The 17648-nt window shown below is 57.1% G+C and overlaps 1 protein-coding gene across 2 annotated transcripts in view; it reads right to left on the reverse strand.

Annotated features, from left to right (window-relative positions):
• The window catches only part of SDK2 (sidekick cell adhesion molecule 2), a 256823-nt gene that overhangs the window by 120577 nt on the left and 118598 nt on the right, over positions 1–17648 (reverse strand). For both annotated transcript variants that reach the window (XM_072781426.1, XM_072781425.1), the window contains exon 2: positions 15236–15395. In XM_072781426.1, the coding sequence (XP_072637527.1) occupies positions 15236–15395 (160 nt within the window). The remainder of the gene's footprint in view (positions 1–15235; positions 15396–17648) is intronic.

Consider the following 17648-nt stretch of genomic DNA (forward strand, 5'->3'; position numbering starts at 1 on the left):
GGAGAGGGGGAGGGATGGGGGGTTGTGGTTATTTTTTGGAAAGAAAAGAGAAAGGAAGGACAGAGAGGCAAGAAGTGGGGACCTGTCTTCTGCTCACAGGGATGCTTGGGATTTTCCCCAGGGCTCCCTGCTTCCTCCGCAGAAAAGGAGGCTCCTTTTGTCCTGGGCTGCGGGCACTTTATTTTTTTAATTTAATTTAATTTTTATTTTTTTTACACCTATGAAGAGGCTGCAAGGAAATCGGCTTCCAGGAGCCAAGCTGCTTGCGCTTTGTGGCCAAATCACGGAGGGCCTGTTGGAGTCACCTAACCAACCTGCTTTGCTCCCAGCCTCCTGGGTGGATGGGGGGTGGGGGTGGGGAGAGGCCGCCTTTATGGCCTCTCTGTCCTTTTGGCAGAGAAGCCACCTCCTCATTAGATCAGCCGGCTGGAGGCGGGGTGCAGGAGCCAGGGCCCCTCCTTTTGCAGGGACATATAGGGGAGCAATCTGAGCACACCTGGAGTTCTGCATCTGCCTGGGCGCAACTGGTCTGTAAGAAACACCAGGTAAACTCCCAAATCTGCATGCAGCTGACTCCCCATGCATGCACACACCCCCCAAAGCATCCTCAGCACTCCGGGGGGACTCTGGTCTTACAACTTTCCTGTCCATCCCAGACATCCCTTCCTCCCCACCAGCTCAAAATAACTCGGGGAGCTGCAGCCCTCGCCTCCCACCTCCCCCAAGCCGACTGCGGGCCTTTCCCGAGGCGGTGTGCCAGATTTATTGTAGTATTTATGCATTTCTCACCCACCCAACATGCGGGAGACTGTGTGATTGTCTTTAGCAGGCTCCTCTCTCTCTCTCTCTCTTTTTTTTTTATGTGTCCCTAATGACGTTTCTGAGTGCGGCTCCCTCACCCCATTTCCCCCATTAGTCCTGTGGTTTTTATTGCGTGATTTTGCACAGTGTGGTGGTTTTCACATCACAGCAGAGCTGATGGCAAAGCGCTTAGCACGGTGTCTGGCGCTCGGGAAGCACTCAAGACGTGTGTCCTCGTGTGTACTGTTATTATTAATCGTTCAACCTGGACTGGAGGGCCCACGACGTGCCAGGCACTGGGTTAGGCTCTGAGTACCAGCAGCAACAACGGTAAGAACAGCAAGACCATGTGTCCACGGTGTTGTGCTGCCCTCAGCCCCTTGAGTTTAGCTGGAGGTGTCGCTGCCACTGCCAGACCCTGCTTAGAAATGCTCGGCTCCCCAGCTCCACTTCCAGCCCATTCCGTTCCTATTGCTACCCACCAAGACCACGTGCTGCCCCTGGGAGCAGGACACGGGCCCCTGGGCATCTCCGAGTCCCAGAGAACAGAAGGGAACAGGGACCTGCTCATCTCTGAGCAGGAAGGACTTTGTTAGGGCCCCTTTAATCGCCACAAAGGATAATGGCTAATTCACCCTAAGGGAGTGGGGTGCAGGTGCACTGCAGGGGGAGCCCTGGGTGGGCATGGAGGGTGGGTGATGGCATGAACACTGCCAGGCTCTGCCCAGCCGGCCTGAGCTTCCGGCCCAGCCAAGTCCTGCTCCCTGGCCTTCACCGCGTTCCTGGTTTCCCCAGGCCAGATGCCTGTGGCTTTAATGGATGTTGATTGGGCTGGAGGATGCACCACAGTCCCCCCGGGGGTCCTCCTCCCAGCTGGTCAGGGCAGGTCAGGTGGAGGGAAGCTGGGATGAGGGTCTCCGGCCATCCTGAGTGCTTGCTGTTGGCAGCTCCAGCAGGGTGGGGTGGGTGGGGAGGGGGTGACGTGTGATGAGATGCCCGTTCCGTTCCTCGTTCCTCGGGGAGACCTGGCTCAAGGTCAGGGCTGGTGTGCTTCCTCTCTACCTGGGGCCAGGCTCCAGGGCTCAGTGCGTTTCTCCTCCATAAGTCCCAAGGCTCAGGCACCCAGGCAGGGAGCTCCTGGCTCTGCATTGCATCTTGCCTCCTAGCTGCCCTTCCATTGAGGTCAGAAACATGCACCCAACAACCAGGAGCATCGAGTGCTGTGCTGGAGGCTTTGGGGGCGAATGCTTTAAGGGGTGGTGGGTGCTGATGGAGAAACGGGGTTTCTGACTGTCAGTGTGTTTTACACATTGCATGATGTTGGCTAAGTTGTCTCACCTCAATGCCTCCATGTCCCCATCTATAAAACAAAACTACTACTACTAATAATAATTAATAATAACATAAACCAGGTACTGTATCTGAAGCACCTTAAACTGTGCTAATATCTTTATTCCTCATTAACTACTCTGTGAGGTCAGAACTGATTTTATCCAAATCTGGCAGATGAAAAAGGCGAGGAAACCAAGGCCCAGAGAGGTTCAGTAATTTGCCCGAGATCACACCGCCAGTAGGAGGCATAACTCCAGGGGCCTGGCTCTAGATTTTGTGCTCTCATCCACCACACTGTAGGCCCCTGCTGAAGGCACGTCGTGAGGATGTCATGACAGGGCATCTGTGATGGGCTTAGGACAGGGCCCAGAGTGCGGTGTCCCAAGCATTCACTGAGTGAGCTGCCACCGGGGTTATTAATGTTACTATTTTTCACTTAGTCATCCATCCTGCGATGAGGGAGCACTGCCTACAGCCCTCTCTAACAGCCTGCTAACCCCGGACCCATCCTCATGCAGGATGAGCCTTTGCCCAGAGAGCAGAGCCAAGGCTGGGGCGACCATGGCATCTCATGTTAGGAGCTATGATGGTAGTTGCCCCGAGCCTGGGGGGCCCAGAGCCCCCTCCCCTCCCCACCCTTCTGAACACCTGCTCAGACCCCAGGCAGCTGGCTCTGAACACAGTCCCACTAGCCCTGACTTTTCTGGCCTTTGTCCGGCAGGACTCACCACCACCTTCCACCCATTCTCTCTGGGTTTTCCAGTCACCCTCAGAAGTGACTTCAGGGAAACGCGGTGAAGGGAACCAGGCCAGAACGGTGTTAATGAGGCCCCAAGGCCCTGCCTGTGAGCTGCCATCTGGAAAAGGTAATCCCCGTCCGTGGCCAGGCCCCAGCCAGATCTGAGGATGAGAAACTGAAGACCAGTACGGTCCTAATACTTTGCAACAGCTCCCATAGGCGTGGAGTCTATTCCTCCTGCTTAAATCTGGGCTGACCTTGTGACTTGCTTTCACCAATAGATTCTGGTGGAACGTTCTGAAGCCCAGGCCTCAAGAGCCTTGCAGCTTCTGCATTCACCTCTCAGATCACCAGGCCCTGAGACCACTAGGCCATGAAGGATGGTAAACCACAGGAAGAGAGACCAGCACCACCGCTGTGCAGCCTAGCCCAGTCCAGCCCAGCAGATGGCCAGCAGAACGTAAGCTCCTAGGTGCCCAGCACAGACGAGCAGAGAAATGAGAAATCATGGTTGTTTAGCCATGAAGTTCTGGAATGGTTTTCTGGGCAGGAAGAGGTAACTGACCCGAGGCTGTGGCCGGGGTCAGGCTGAGCATGCTCCTAGGGGCAGGGGCCCCTCATCTCTATATGTTCCCCAGGGGTCCAAGGTAAAGAAGCAGCTGCAATGGCTGGAGCTCCTGGACGTGCTGTGGGCTGACCTCCAGGGTCTCTGCCCATCTTGGGTGAGACCGTCCTTCTTGGTTCTCCAGTCTGCAGGAAGAATGGCCTCTCCCTTCCCTAAGCCTTCTGTGACTCCCCCGACCTGCTCCCTGCTGAGCCCCTACAGGTTGCCAACTGGAGCTGAAACCCCTGCTCTCACTCCCAGGAGCCTCTGCGAGGCTGACTTGGGCAGCAGCTGGCTGGGAGCCGGTCTCTCCCTTGGCCAGGGCGGGAAATTCAAAGTCACAGACACCTTGGCATGTCATTACCCAGATAGCAGAAAAGAAGGCCATGGCAGAGATACCTCTCTGGAGGGCAGAGGCCACCTGAACCACCCTCCCTCCCTGCCCCCATAGAGATCTCCCATGCTAGGGCCAGAAAGGGCTCTGAGGGGTCTGGGTGGGGAGAGGGGAGTCAGGCAGCAAGGCAGCCCCCAGGAAGCAGGGGTCATTACCAACTCCCCAGGCGTCTGTCTAGACCGTTTGCCTGCCTGAGCGCATAACTGAGTCAAGATCTAATTAGTTTCCATGTCCTGGCTGAAAGCCAAGGAGGGGGAGGCCCGCAGGAAGATCTGGGGCGGGGGGCAGAATTCTTAGGGCACGCTGGGGTCTCCCGTCCAGCTGTGCGGGGAGAAAGAAGGAACATCTCATTTCCATGTATCAGACTATCCCAGATAAAAACCATATGTGCCTCTGATGGAGCCCACCTCTCCCCGCCTCCCCGAGGACCCCCCGGGCGGCGCGCCCGCCTTGCGCCCATCTCTGTGCTTGGTTCCCAGGGGTCACGGCCGGCTTCACATCTGTCAGTGTCAGGTGATGAATGATCAAGCCCTTCCTAATTTGCATGTTAAGTTTCCTTGTGGTGGAAATAAATAGCCTCAGTTCTTCAGAGAAGAGCTTTCTTGGGGAGCCTTTCATTCAAGTGGCAGCGAGCGCTTCGCCCGCATGCTCTGCTCTGCACTCTGGGGAGTCTGGGTACCTCGGCCACCTGTCCCAGGGCTGCTGGGATTGGCTCCGGAGAACCTGTCAGTCACTGCAAAATGGGAGGAGGGGATGGAAGAGAGGAGAGAGGGCGGCTTGTGTGTGTTCTAGAATGTTCTGGCAGTTGAAGCTGGCAGCCAGCGCATGTCCCTCGCCCTGTCCCTAATTTGCAGTGTGACCCTGGACGTGTCACTTTATCCCGTGGGCGTTGTGTCTGCATCTATATAAAACGGGGAGCCTTGTGACTGCTTTGTGGATTTCTCCAGCCGCCTGTGGGCATTAACCACAGTGCGTGAGTGAGTACACCCCGGGTGCGCCCGGGTGTCGGGTCCTGCAGGGGGCCCACACGTGGGCCGTGGATGGACACCCAGAGCTGGGTCTGCTGAGCGTGTCTGCAGTAGACACGCTCCAGCCCCAGGGGAACCCATGATGCATGGACACGTCCTCACTGCTCCCCCTGCAAGGACGTTCAGGGCCATGATGCCTCGGAGTGATGCTCTGAACCCATCGAACCCACGGGGGCGCTAAGAGGACTCCGCAGACACCCAAGGGGACAGGGAGGCGAGGCCAGAACAGCGTCCCCCGACACAGTGCGTCCCTCCTGCCTCCTGAGGGGTTCAAGGTGATGGGGAGACGTCATCGGTGGCCTCCTGTCATGCCAGGACGCTGTGCAACTGGGTAGCCCGGTCACCCAGGCGGCACTGCCTGGGGGCGCAGGGGGCCTGGGCCTGAGCGGCCCTTCGGACCCTCCCACACGATCTGGTCTCAGAGGAAAGCCACCTTCCTACAGGGCATCCTAGCTGTAGGACGGAGGGCTCAGCCCAGATGCCAGCGGGGCCACTCTGTGGCCGGGTGACTCCGCCGGGGCTGCTGAGCGCGTGCCCCCCACTCCCCGCGCCCCCAGCCCGGGCGGGGTCTGCCGCGGCGGCACCCACCCCTCATCTCCGGGCTCCACGCCGGCCGGGACCCAGTAATGAGAATGTTGAGAGACGGGTTGCTATGGAAACCGAGACAGCCAATGCTTCAGAGACTTTGGCTTCTTGTTTCTCTTTCTCCCTTTACATTTTGAACTTATTCATCTTAATTGACATAATTATTGCAACGTCAGCCTGAGGTACAGGGAGCCAGCTGTGCCCCTTGCCGCCCACCACCTGCCCTGACCCTCCAGGGCTCTCCCTGTTGCCTCTCTCCCGGCTTCTCCTGTCACTCACAGCAAACCCCGAGGCCAGGGCTGGCCCCCTCAGGTCCAGGAAGAACCTGTCCTACAGCAGGATGGGGAGGCCGAGGGGGCGGGCACCTGTGGGGACAGAGTCGGGGATGCCACTTGGAATGGACAGACCGTGTTCTCTTCCAGCAAGGGCCTTTAGCTCTTCACCAATGCTCTCAGTGGGGCTGCCAGAGCCGACCAGGGGGCCTGACTGACATTTTGGGGAGCCGGACCCTTCTGCCCCCTGGATGAATGACCTTGGGCCAGGCTCCGAGTGTCTCGGGGCCTCTGTCTTCCCATCTGGGCAATGGATTTGTCCTACCTGCCCATGCCCAGGAACAAATGATGCCTCAAAGGGAAGTAGCTCCTTGCAACTTGGGTTGTCAGGAAAAGACAAAGGAGGGGAGGCAGGAGAGACCCTCCCCGCAAGAGGGTGGCCAGCCAGTTCTGCCCTCACATCCTCCGATGCCAGGCCAGTTGTGCTCATGCCGAGCCAGCCGCTGACTCGAGCATGGCAGGTGCCTGCACGCACAGGGGTAGCCCTGGCTCCCACTGGGAGAGTTGGGTGGGTGCCACTGGTGCCTCACTCTCGACCACAGGTTCTCAATGGGGCGGATGTGGCCTCCTAAGGCATATTGGGTAGTTCTGGAGACACTTTTGGTTGTCCCATTTCGGGCAAGGGGCTACTGGCAGGTATCGGGTCGAGGTCGTGGATGCTGCTACCCACGGGGCAGTGCACGGGGGCGGCCCCACGACAAGAGGAGATCCGCCCCCAAATGCTAATGGTGCCCAGGCCGAGAAACCCTGCTCTAGTTGTGGTTCCTCGTGGGCAGCACGAGCATCGATCCGGGGGGGCCTCTGACTCTGCCACCTCTTCCGTCGTTGGAAGCATGCCCCGCCTGTGCAGGCGCAGGGCCTGCTGGGCTCCCCGCCGCCCTCCTCCCCCTCCCAGGCTCCTCAGGAGCGGGAGGAGGGCCTCTGGGTCAGGGGAAGGACAGCACGCTTGGCTGGGGGCCTCTTCCTCCTCCCAGCCCACCTCCCCCATCCCTCCCCAAGGATTACGACATTTCTAAACTCGTTAACTTTTAATTACTACCTTCCCTCTGCCTGAATACACTGGCTCCGTGCCACGTACATCTCTATTAAAATTCAATTTATGCCCATCATAACTAATTCCTGCACTTCGGCTTTCTCACCGGCAGCCTTCAATTTTCAGACAAGATGTCCAAACTCCTGGCCAAATCAGAGTACATCTCCAAAGAGGCTGGCATGGGGTGGGTGGATCTGGCTTTGTTGGGGAAGAGGAGCCTGGACCTCCTAGGAGCGCTGGAATGAGACCGTGGCCAGACAGGAGAAGTGGGGACGGCCTGGCCTACGAGGTGGACGTGGATGGGCGGTGTTCACTGGGTGGCTTCCGGGCCACCCTTTCCATTCACACGGCCACCTGTGACCAACACCCTTCCGCACACTTAACCTCACCTGATACTCATGACCCTCTGGGAGGTAGGTAGCGATTGGTGTTATATCATTCCCATTTGACAGACTGGGCGACTGAGACCGGGGTTATGCTGAGTCTGGGTCCAGACTGGGGTTCACACTGGGGGGATGCTGGTGCTGAGTCTTGAGACACCAGGCAGCAGCCAAGGTGCATACGGACAGCACGGGTCGGGGAGAGGTAACAGCAGAGGCCATTGAGAGCATTGTTCTGCTCTTTAGCCAAGGGTGTTGGTGAGAGAGGAGACTGGAAAGAGGGACAGGACCAGGGTACACAGGGGCTTGAAGCTCCCTTGACCCAAATCCTCCAAAGACAACCTACCACCTGCAGGATGCAGCCTGGAATGTTCTCATGCTCAACCCTGCCTCCACATCTCCCCCTCCACTGGCTTCATCCAGCCCTCCTCACTCTCCCTGTCCCCCCATCTCGCTGACCGTTGTTCCCGAAGCAGTCGACACAGCTGGCCACTTGGTCCTTCTCAACAGCCCTTCCCCCTTGTGCGACACCCCAATCTCCGCCATGGCCTCTTGGCTTCATGCTGCTGGGCAGGTTTTCACCTCTTCTGTTTACCTGCCTTCTCGGCCTCGGAGGCTCTTTCCCCTGCGCCGTGTGCACTGTCTCATTCCGCTTGTTCCCACGGGGTCAGTGGTCACAGTGACATCAGTGATGCCTGAATCAAGACCTTCAGTTTGGGCTTTTCTTCTCCATTCCGGGCACAAGTGCTTTCCTGCCCGCTGGACGCTGCTGCCCGAAGTCTCGCCCAGCACCCAGGGGAGCACGGAGACGTCCCACGGTGTCTCCTTTGCAGTGTTTCCTCCACCACCTGCCTCTCCATCTGCCTTCGTCCCTCACCTGCGCATCCAGCCCATCAGCTCTGCCTCCCGGTATGCCTTGGACGCCTCCAATCCTCCGATCCCCGCCGTGTTCACGATGGCCCGGCCACCCCGCTCCCACCACTACCGCCTGGCCTGGCTCCCACCCTAAGAGAGCCAGCAAGCCCTGACCCGACTGACCCCATCCACTCTTTCGGGGTCCTGACCTCCTGTCGGTGCTGGTCATCTTTCAGCTCCTCCTGCCTCCGTCCGCAAGCCTCCTTCTTGCACCGGCTACCTCTATCCATTCTCTAGGTCTTGGAGTCCCCACTGTCACCTCCTCCGACCTCGGTTTTGCGAGCACCGGAGTCTGTTAATACGTGCAGAACAACTGCGCTCGGGTTCTGTTCCGGGGTCCCGACTGTGCGCTCCGCGGGGGCGAGGGCTCTCCTGGCGTAGTCAGCGCCCCGTGTCTGCACGCCAGGGAGCCTTGCCCGTACACTCCCCGTCCACGCCAATGCCTCTTCCCTCTCGGCTCAAGTCTGACATCCTCCACACAGACTCTCCCCAAACTTCTCTGGGCCCCTCCGCTGGTCTCGCACCTGCTGTCCCTCCGCAGTCCAGGCACTCACACGCCACGAGGGCACCTCTTGCTCTGCGGCTAGAACAGACGTTTGCAAGGGGCGGAAGGAGGGCAGGGCTGGCACTGCTTTTCCTCGTTGTCCTCCTTGGAGGCTCCGTGCCAGGCAGGCAGAAAGTCCCAACTCTGTGCCTCGTGAGACGGAGCACAGGCAGGCATCTCCTGACGTCCGTCCATCAGGCCGGGGGGGCTGGGGGAGGGGAAGATCTGGCTCTCGGGTTAGCTCCACAACTTCAGGCAACTGAGCCACGGAGCCTCACGTCCCTCACACCAAGATGCCTCTCCTGCAGGAGTTGCTGATGTTCAGGGATCGAGAACAAGAACCTGAGTGACAGGGGCCGACACAGGGCCTGGCATCACGGAGATAATCATCTGTGTGCTTGTTTTCAAGAGTTCACATACATGAGGGGCGCCTGGGGGCTCAGTCTGTTAAGCATCTGCCTTCGGCTCAGGTCATGATCTCAGGGTCCTGGGACTGAGCCCCACATTGAGCTCTCTGCTCAGCAGGGAGCCTGCTTCTCCCTCTCCTGCTGGCTTGTGCACTCTCGCTCTCTCTCTTTCTCGCTCTCTTTCTCAGATAAATACATAAAATCTTAAAAAAAAAAAAAAAAACCAAGAGTTCACATATGTGAAACCCTTCAAACAGGGCTGGGCCCATGTAAGTCCATGTGTTGGCCATGATGAGCTCTCCTGTACTGGTTTAGGAGGCCAGCTGGGGCCATCGCCAGAAAGCTGGGTCTGGGCACTGCCACTGCCCTGGGGGAGGACACACCTGGCAAGACAGCTCGGAGCCGGTGGAGGGAGGCAGGGTTGGAGTCCAAACAATCCTGGGTAAAACCTGACTCCCCACGTCCAGCTGTGTGACCTTGGGCCAGTTGCTGGATCTCTCTGGGCTGTGACTCCAAGTGATGACGCAGAGATAATAATAGCTCCAACCTTCCAGAACTGCTGTTGGTAAGAGCTTGGCTCGGTTCTGGACACCCACGTGGCATGTGCTCCAGTGACCTCTTGGGAAGCCCTCTGGCCTCTGCCAGAGACAAAACAGCTGGTCCAGAGAGTTTGCTCTTCATCCTCTCCTCTGAAGAATTTCAAAGGCTGCAGCCGCTCCACATGCATCCCCTGCTTTGTGCCCCTAGCCAGGGCTGTGGCATGCCTGGGTCCCTGCTTTAGCCACCAGGCTTTATTCTCTCTGCTGTCGAGCCCACGCGCAGGGCCCCAACACCACAGCTCCCCCACAAGGCACATCACCTAGCAGTGGGGCTGGGGACCCAGTATAGGGCCAGCCAGACACCCTGCCCGGCTTATCTGAGCTGCCCCTCCACACACCTGCTCTTCTCCACGCCAGCCAGGGGCCAGCTGGGGTCTCAGGGGCGGGACGCAGCCTCTGCTGGTCTCACTCCCTCTCGCTTGTGCGTCAGAGGGTCTGAGGGGGCCCCTGGCTTCTTGCCTCTCAAGGCAGAAGAATGACATACAGTGACAGGAGTGTGGGAGAAGGAGCCCAATCGGGAACCCGTGTGCGTCTCTACAAGTGGGACAAGAACACACTCCGGTCAGACCGACCTCCTGGACCTGCCACTTGCTCTCTTCACGACCGCAGGCGAGTTCCAGAACTCCTCCGAGCTCCAGGCTCCTCATTTGCAAAATGAGGGTAATAACACTCACCTAGTGCAGCTGTGAGATGGTGTATGTGAAGTTAACCATGCATGGAAATCTGTGTGTGTGTGTGTGTGTGTGTGTGTGTAAGAGCCACCTAGCTGGTTTGTTTTTCTGGTTCGATTTTAAATGTGAGAAAAGATATGCGAGAAAGCATGCCCAGGGCAGGACAAAATAACCTGGTGGATGGCTTTGCCAGGATGTGGTCACAAGGACAGGTAGCGGTTCCAGTCCATCCCCCCTCCATCCTCCCTCCCTCCCTCCTCCCCCATTGCTACGGCCTGACCTGCCTTTTCTTGAGCTGGTGGGTTGTCCCCAGCCACGCAGCCCTGGCTGGTGCAGCGGAAGCAAACTGAGGCAGAACTGATGCAGTCTGGGGAGATGGCCTCCGAGGGGGCAGAGGGGAGGGGAGGAGAGGGCAGAGGAGGGGGGACGAGGGGAGGGAGGAGGAGCGGAGAGAGATCTGAGGGAAGGGGCTCCAGGGGCAACACAGGACCTTCCATGAGTTACCATCCCACCTAGTCAGGAAGTTAGGCTAACACGTCAGTGTGGTTTGCACAGACACAGATGCACAACGGTTAAACACGCATACGAGAGCATGAAGGAATCACACCCACCCACTTAGCCACCTCCCCCACGCACACTCATGCACAGAGGCTAACAAACACATCAGACTTTATGCCTCCAACTGAGTGTTGTGTCCAACCTCCTCCCACACACCCCGACACACACCCAGAGTCACCGTGCGAAGCCACGCACCTGTCCCGCGGGTAGTGGGGGGTGGTGGGGACAGTGCCCAAACCTTTGGGAAAGTCTTCCCATGCCGTGTCCCGTCCACATGGGAAAAGAGATCTCATTTCCTTGGAGTCTGATACTGCTTTGTACCCAAGTGGTACCTCCTACTGTAACAGCCACTTTATTTCTCAAACTGGGAATTCAAGGCTGGTTGCAAAACAGGTAACATATGTCACCAACAAGCGGCTCTTACAGCACTGGAAAAAAAAAAAAGAGTTCTAAGAAGGGTCCTGGACCATCAGTGTCACTGGAATAGGGGCACAGAGCCCTGCCTCCCCAGCCCCTGTGACCTCTTGGCCTGTTACCAGATCTAGTCTATGGCACCACAGAAGGGGCTTGTCCCATAGAATCTCCTTTAATTCTTACTATGACCTTTTAAAGTAGGCATGTGCCCGATTCTAAGATGAGAAAACAAGTGCGTGGTGGCTGATTCTGGCCAAGGCCACAGAGCTAGGAAGTGGTAGGAGCGTGATTGTATTCAGGTGGCACCAACTCCAAAGTCCATGCTATTTGTACCCTGCCCGCACCCCCCGGGATGGATGTGGTCCCACAAACTCGCCACAGTCACTTGTGCTCAGTGGGATGCTTTCCTTCATGCAGATGTCACACGCACGCACACACGCATGCACACGCACACGCTACGCCCATTCTGTTACAGATTCCCACTGACAATAAAGGCCGGTGGAGGTTGGATGTGAATGCAAACGTCTTCCTTTGGAGACGGGTGGGAAACATAGTGAAATTTATGGCAGCACTTCCAATCTTATTTTCTCTTGACTTGCTGAGTAAATTCAGCCATCTTTCTGCCTGAAAATTGGTTATTATCACCCAACTCAAAGCTTGGGGTTTGCAAGAGACTAAGTCCTCAGCAGCAAACAGCGGTCAGAGGACCATGGGATGAGAAGCTGGCCACGCTCTTCTGGGATGCATTTTTTTGGTGTGCATTTTTTTTTCAAAGGAACATTTTATTGAGCCAAAAAGCGAGAAAGTGCTAAAAATCCAATGGGGACATGTCCCCAAAACTCAGGATCCAGCTTGTAGAAGCTCCATCGGCCAATTATGGGTGACTACTGAGCATCAAAATGAAGAATGACAGGGATAGATTAAAACACACTGAATAGGAAATACTATCCACCACTTCATACTGATGCTTCATTATCTTAAAGGAGGTGATAAAAGGAAGATCTCTTTCACAAAAGGATGGCAAATATAAGTAGAAGAAACGATAGAAGTGGAAAATCTGCTTATCACACCCACAATGGTAATAATGGATTCAGGTTAGATTCATCAATCGATACTCAACCAACCACTGGGAGAATGATTCCTGGGGAGCAGGATATTCAGTTTCCAGTTATCTCCCAAAGGGAGAGGATACCTCCATTACCTTGACACTGGAGAAATCTGGTGCACGTCACCCTTGACCAGTTGATCAAACCTACCATCACCAATGATGGGGCAAGCTGACGATGAGTGCCTTCAAGTAGGAAGCACTGAGAAGAACACACATCTGGGTAATATTCTTGCCAAAAAGTTTTAACATGAGTCTAATCATGAGGCTAGAACTGGACAAATCTACTCTGGGGGACATTCTGCAAAACTGGCTGAGCCCTCAGAAATGTCAATGCCAAGAAAGATGGGAGAAACAATGAGGGATGGTTCTAGATTGAAGCAGTCTAAGGAGTCACGACACCTAAATTTACCACGCGGCCCTTGATTAGATCTCCTATCAAACAACAGTATAAAAGGCCCCAAAGGATATCCTTGGGATGGAGAAATGTGAATATGGGCCACATATGCGATGCATCGGTAGTGCATCGACGGGAAATTTCCTGAGTGGGAATGTTGCATTGTGGTTCTGTAGGAGAACGCCTTGTTTTGGGGAAATTCCACTCAGCGGTGAAGTGACATGATGTCTGCAACTAATTCTTAAATAGTTTAGCAAAAATAAATGGGATGACCCAACCTGGGCCAATCAGAATCCTTCTCTGGGACTTCCTACATGGAACTTCCGGGGACCTCCTTCTGCCCTGAAATCATGGGGCCGTAAGCCTGTGATCATGAACTTCTCAGTGTCACTCAGCAGGTGAACTCTGACCTCAGGTGTGTGGCTTGCTCACAGTGTCATGTATAAATGATGAGACGGGGTGTGTTTGCATTCCCCACTCTGCTTTGTTTTTTAGAACCTGCAGAGCACAGTGAGCAGAGGATGCTTGGGACGCAAATGAAGGAAGCGGTCCTTCCTCGATGAGAAGCTCGATGTGAAGGTTTTCCAGCCCTGGAGCCCGGCGACTTACATTTGAAGCCCAGCTCAACGATCTGACCTTGAGTGAAGTGTTGAGGGTGCACGTGGCAACATCAGCCATAGAGTAAATTCTTTTTCACTGCCAGTGATTATGATGGTCACTACCATCCTCACCAGCTGGACCCTGACCGCCACGTGGATGTATCCAAGACACAGAGCTGCTTCCAGAGGAAGCCCGTTCCATCCGTGGGCAAGTCTGATCCTAAGGCCGAGCTAGGATCTGTCCTCCGTGAACCGTCCACACTGGCGTCCTGGCGCAGTTCTGAGGCACCAAAAGAACAGCTGGGCCCCAGATAGAGAACCAGCCCTCTTCCTCCTCCTGGATCCTGGCCCAGGTCCTTGCCAGGAGAAGTCAGGGGCAGGCTGGGAGGCCCTGACACCACATGTGGTATGCCATCCACATGTTCCTGCGGTTCCCACTCAGGCATGTCCCCCATCCAAAGGACGCTGGGGCTCTTCACAGACATTGTCAAAACTGCCCCCGGACTCCAGGCAGCAGCCAGGAGTGCTCTGGGCCCTCAAGTGAAAACCACCACTGGGGCTGCTCAGGGGGGCACCCCTGGTATCCTTCATGAGCTCCCCGGAGACCCAACCCCTCCGCCACCCCAAGTGGCCAGTACTGGAGGGCCTCCTGCTTCCTGGTCTCTCGCCATCCAGATCGGAAGGGGGCTCTCCTGCCCTGGACCCTCCAACTCCCCCTTCAGACAAAGTGGCCACACCAGCCAATCCAGTCTAGGTTTGGGGCGGAAGGAACTCCGGGGCCCAAGTGCAGGGGGACACCCCAAACTCTGGCCGCCCTGCTCAGCAAAGAAAAGGATGGTTCTCCGGAAAGAACAGATCCTCAAGCAATTAAATACCCTCCTCTCATTTGCATTCCGGTCCCTGGCGCAGATCTGTATCAACATCCCCAGGGCAAGACAATCTTGTTTCCCCAACAAAACCGATTATGCACATCAGGCCTGGGGATTAATCACCAGCCACAGGGTTGGGAGCCAGTAAAAACAGGCAGAGATGAGATGGGAAGATAGGAGCTGGAGGTGGGGAGGGGGCGCACTGCCAGGAGGAAAGTGCTGGAGGCCAGGGTGGGCTTGGGGGGCAGCTGCCTGACGGCTCAGGCTTCCTGCAGGAACCTGCTTCACTGAGATCCTGTGCCCGACTCTCCTCTCTTCTCTCCCGGCCGGGCAGTGTCCCGGGGAGGCAAGGGCCAGTCCAGAGCTCAGGGCACCAACATGGAGTGGGGACGAGCCCAAAGGCCCTGGGCAGGCAGGGCACCTCCGTGTCTCACCTGCACTACCCCCAAATACCAGATGTCCTTCCCTCGCTGATCCCATGTTGCCATGTGTCCCCCACCCTGCCGTGTATTGGACCCAGCCCCACACCCCCACCTCAGTGCCCCCAGGAGACAGCAGAGTTCTTCTCAGGGCTTGGGAAGGAGGGGTCTGGTCATAGGCACGACCACAGTGCAGCTGCTGGGGCTGAGCTTCCCCACCCCACCCATCGCCTCTACTCTGTTCCCTGTTGCTGGGGTCACCCCGCCGGGGTAGCACCCCCGGTGCACTCCCTAGACGTCCTCTGTTGGGCTCAGCAGTGCAGGGGCCTCTCACTCTTGGGGCACAGCGCTTTGCCCCCCACCTTTCTCCACCCCAGCCTCCCAGGAGCACTGGTGGCTGCTCCCAAACTGCCAGACAGGCCCCCACCCTGGTTCCCCTTCAGGGCACAGCCCTGGCGTTGGCCCTGGCAGCCAGGAAGAGGAGGAGAGGCGAGGGGAGGGGAGGCTTGCCTGTACTCCAGGGAGAACTTGGTCAGCTCTCTGTTGTTATGAAGCCACTTGAACTCCAGCGGCCAGCTGCCCTCGGCCATGCACGTGAGCACCAGCCGGTTCCCCTCCAGGTGCACCTGCGTCCGCACGGGCTCCGTCTTGAAATAGGGGGCCACGTCATCTGTGGTAAACAGAGACACAAAACCACCAGTTATCACTTGCTCACCTTCGGGGGGTCGCTCCTGTCGCGCCCTAAGGCTCCTGAGCACACAGAGCAGGTGCATCCAGGTAACTTGCTCAAGGTCATGTGGCCCGGGAGGACTTGAACTTGGGGAGGTCTGACTTCAGAGCTTGATCTTCAGAGCGAATCCTCCATGCCCACCAACACGTTCCCCACCTCCCTCTCTTCCCAGACCTTGCCAAGGCTCACTCCTGCTGCCGCCCCCACCCCGCTTCTCCTGCCTTTGTTCTGGTACTTTCTGTGTCTCTCCCCTCGGGATCCCCATCCACTGGATACCCCGTGCTTCTGGATTTCTCCCTCCAGGGCAGAAGGAAGGGAAGTACTTACTGCACTTCAGTCAAAGGGAATATAAATGTGACAAGGAAAACAACGTGGGGCGGGGGAGGGTGGACACAAGTGGCAGGGGACGGGGGCGTCCTGAGTCCTGCCCCCAAGGCTGGGGGAGACCCTCAAAGACATCAAGAGTCCATCTGGCGGGTCCCCTCCATCGCCAGGCTGCTTGATTCCATCCCGAGGGTCCTTTGACCCTCAGCTTTGGCCAGAATTGGGCGTCTGTGGTCTGCAGGTGGTTCACATTCAGGTCAAGGCCTCAGCCCCGCCTCAACCACAGTCTGGCGACTCAGAGCGTCAGTGATGTACATCCGGGGCCTGGCCTCAACCCCCCGGGGGGGATACTGGGGAGGAACCCCATCCCACCCCTGCTCCCGCCCCTCTGCACACCTCCTGACATGCCTCACAAAGCCCTTCAGAAGGTCTCTCTGGGGGAGCATGGGGGGGGGAGCGCCCCCACCCGGCCCCGCTCCCTCACCCACCTCCGCAGGCTCGGGGGGCAGAGAGGCCAACAGGCACCCATTTGCAGGCGCGGATCTGCTGAAGCAGCGGCTCTGCTCCCCCATTTGACAAATGGGCACGTTCACACTTCAAAGGCACATTCCTATTCCCCAGCAGCGTTCAAGAGCCCTTTGAATCGCGTTTCTAAAAACCCTCTGTTAGTTCCTGTCATCACACGTTTGTTTTAAAACAATAACGCTCCCAACCCCCAGTGATTCAAGCCCGGGGATGCGGGGCTGATTCAGAGCCAGAACATCAGAGGGGCGGGCGGGGCGGGCGCTTGCACACACGCGTGCACTCACGCGCTCTGCGCCCAGAGCCCCGCGCCTCTGCACGCCGGCTCACTGGGCAATCCGCTCCCCAGTCTGCGTGTGCCAGTTCCTCCCTCGGGCCCTCTGGGCGCACCAGCCTGGAGGAGGCCCGCGACGTGCCCGGGGAAGGGCCCACCCCAGCGGCCGGGAAGAGGAGGGCGGCGCTGGCCTTTCCCGAGAGAGCCCACTGGTGCCCCCGAGCCCCGAGCATCCCTGCATCCCTCATCTCGTGTGATCCTCACATGGAGGCCTGGGAGGGGCTAGGGCTCCTCTGCTCCAGCCCCTGCGGTGTGGTCCCCACCCCACCCCAGCCCCCCACCATCTGACACAGGGGTGTGGGAGGCAGGCCCTACCCAGCACTGAGCCATGGCAGGAGCCCAGCCAGCTGGTTTTCCTTGATAGGCCTGTCATCTTCCAAAAGCAGGGGATGGCAGGGCGTCTGGCACTGTGGGTGCTGCAGGGGGGAAGGATACTGGGGCAGGGACAGCTGTGTGTGTGCATGCACGTGTGCACCCATGTGTAGGCTGTGTACGTGTCCTCGAGTGTCTGTGTGTATCTGTGTATGTATGGAGATGTGTTGTCATCTGTATGTGCGTGTCGTGTGTGTCTGGGTGTGTACTTAAGTGCAGGAACAGATTTCTGTCCCATGAATGCCCGCGTGGGGGACACAAATCAACTGGCCTTCAACTTACTTATAACCTTTTTTATGCACTTCAATTTCCTAGTTGTAAATTAGGGGATCCGTTTGTGGTGTGGGTTAAATAAATTTTAAAACAGAGGTCAGAAGAGCGTCTGGAACATGCTATAGGAGGCACGGCTACTGTTACTATCCATCATACGTGAAGATGGGCAGACTACGGGAGAGAAGAGCTCGTGCCCTGTTGGCAGGCACCTGCAGCTCCTTTGTGCAGTACACAGCTTGTACAACTGTCCACAACAGCCCTGTTAGCCACCTTCTCAGTGGGAACGAGTTAACTGAGAACGGAAAAGAACTGTGGATAGGAAGGATCGATATTATATGGGTGTCATTCCCTTAAACTTTTCCTCACTT

This window comes from Canis lupus, chromosome 16 (assembly GCF_048164855.1).
Source record: "Canis lupus baileyi chromosome 16, mCanLup2.hap1, whole genome shotgun sequence".
NCBI classification, from domain to species: domain Eukaryota; kingdom Metazoa; phylum Chordata; class Mammalia; order Carnivora; family Canidae; genus Canis; species Canis lupus.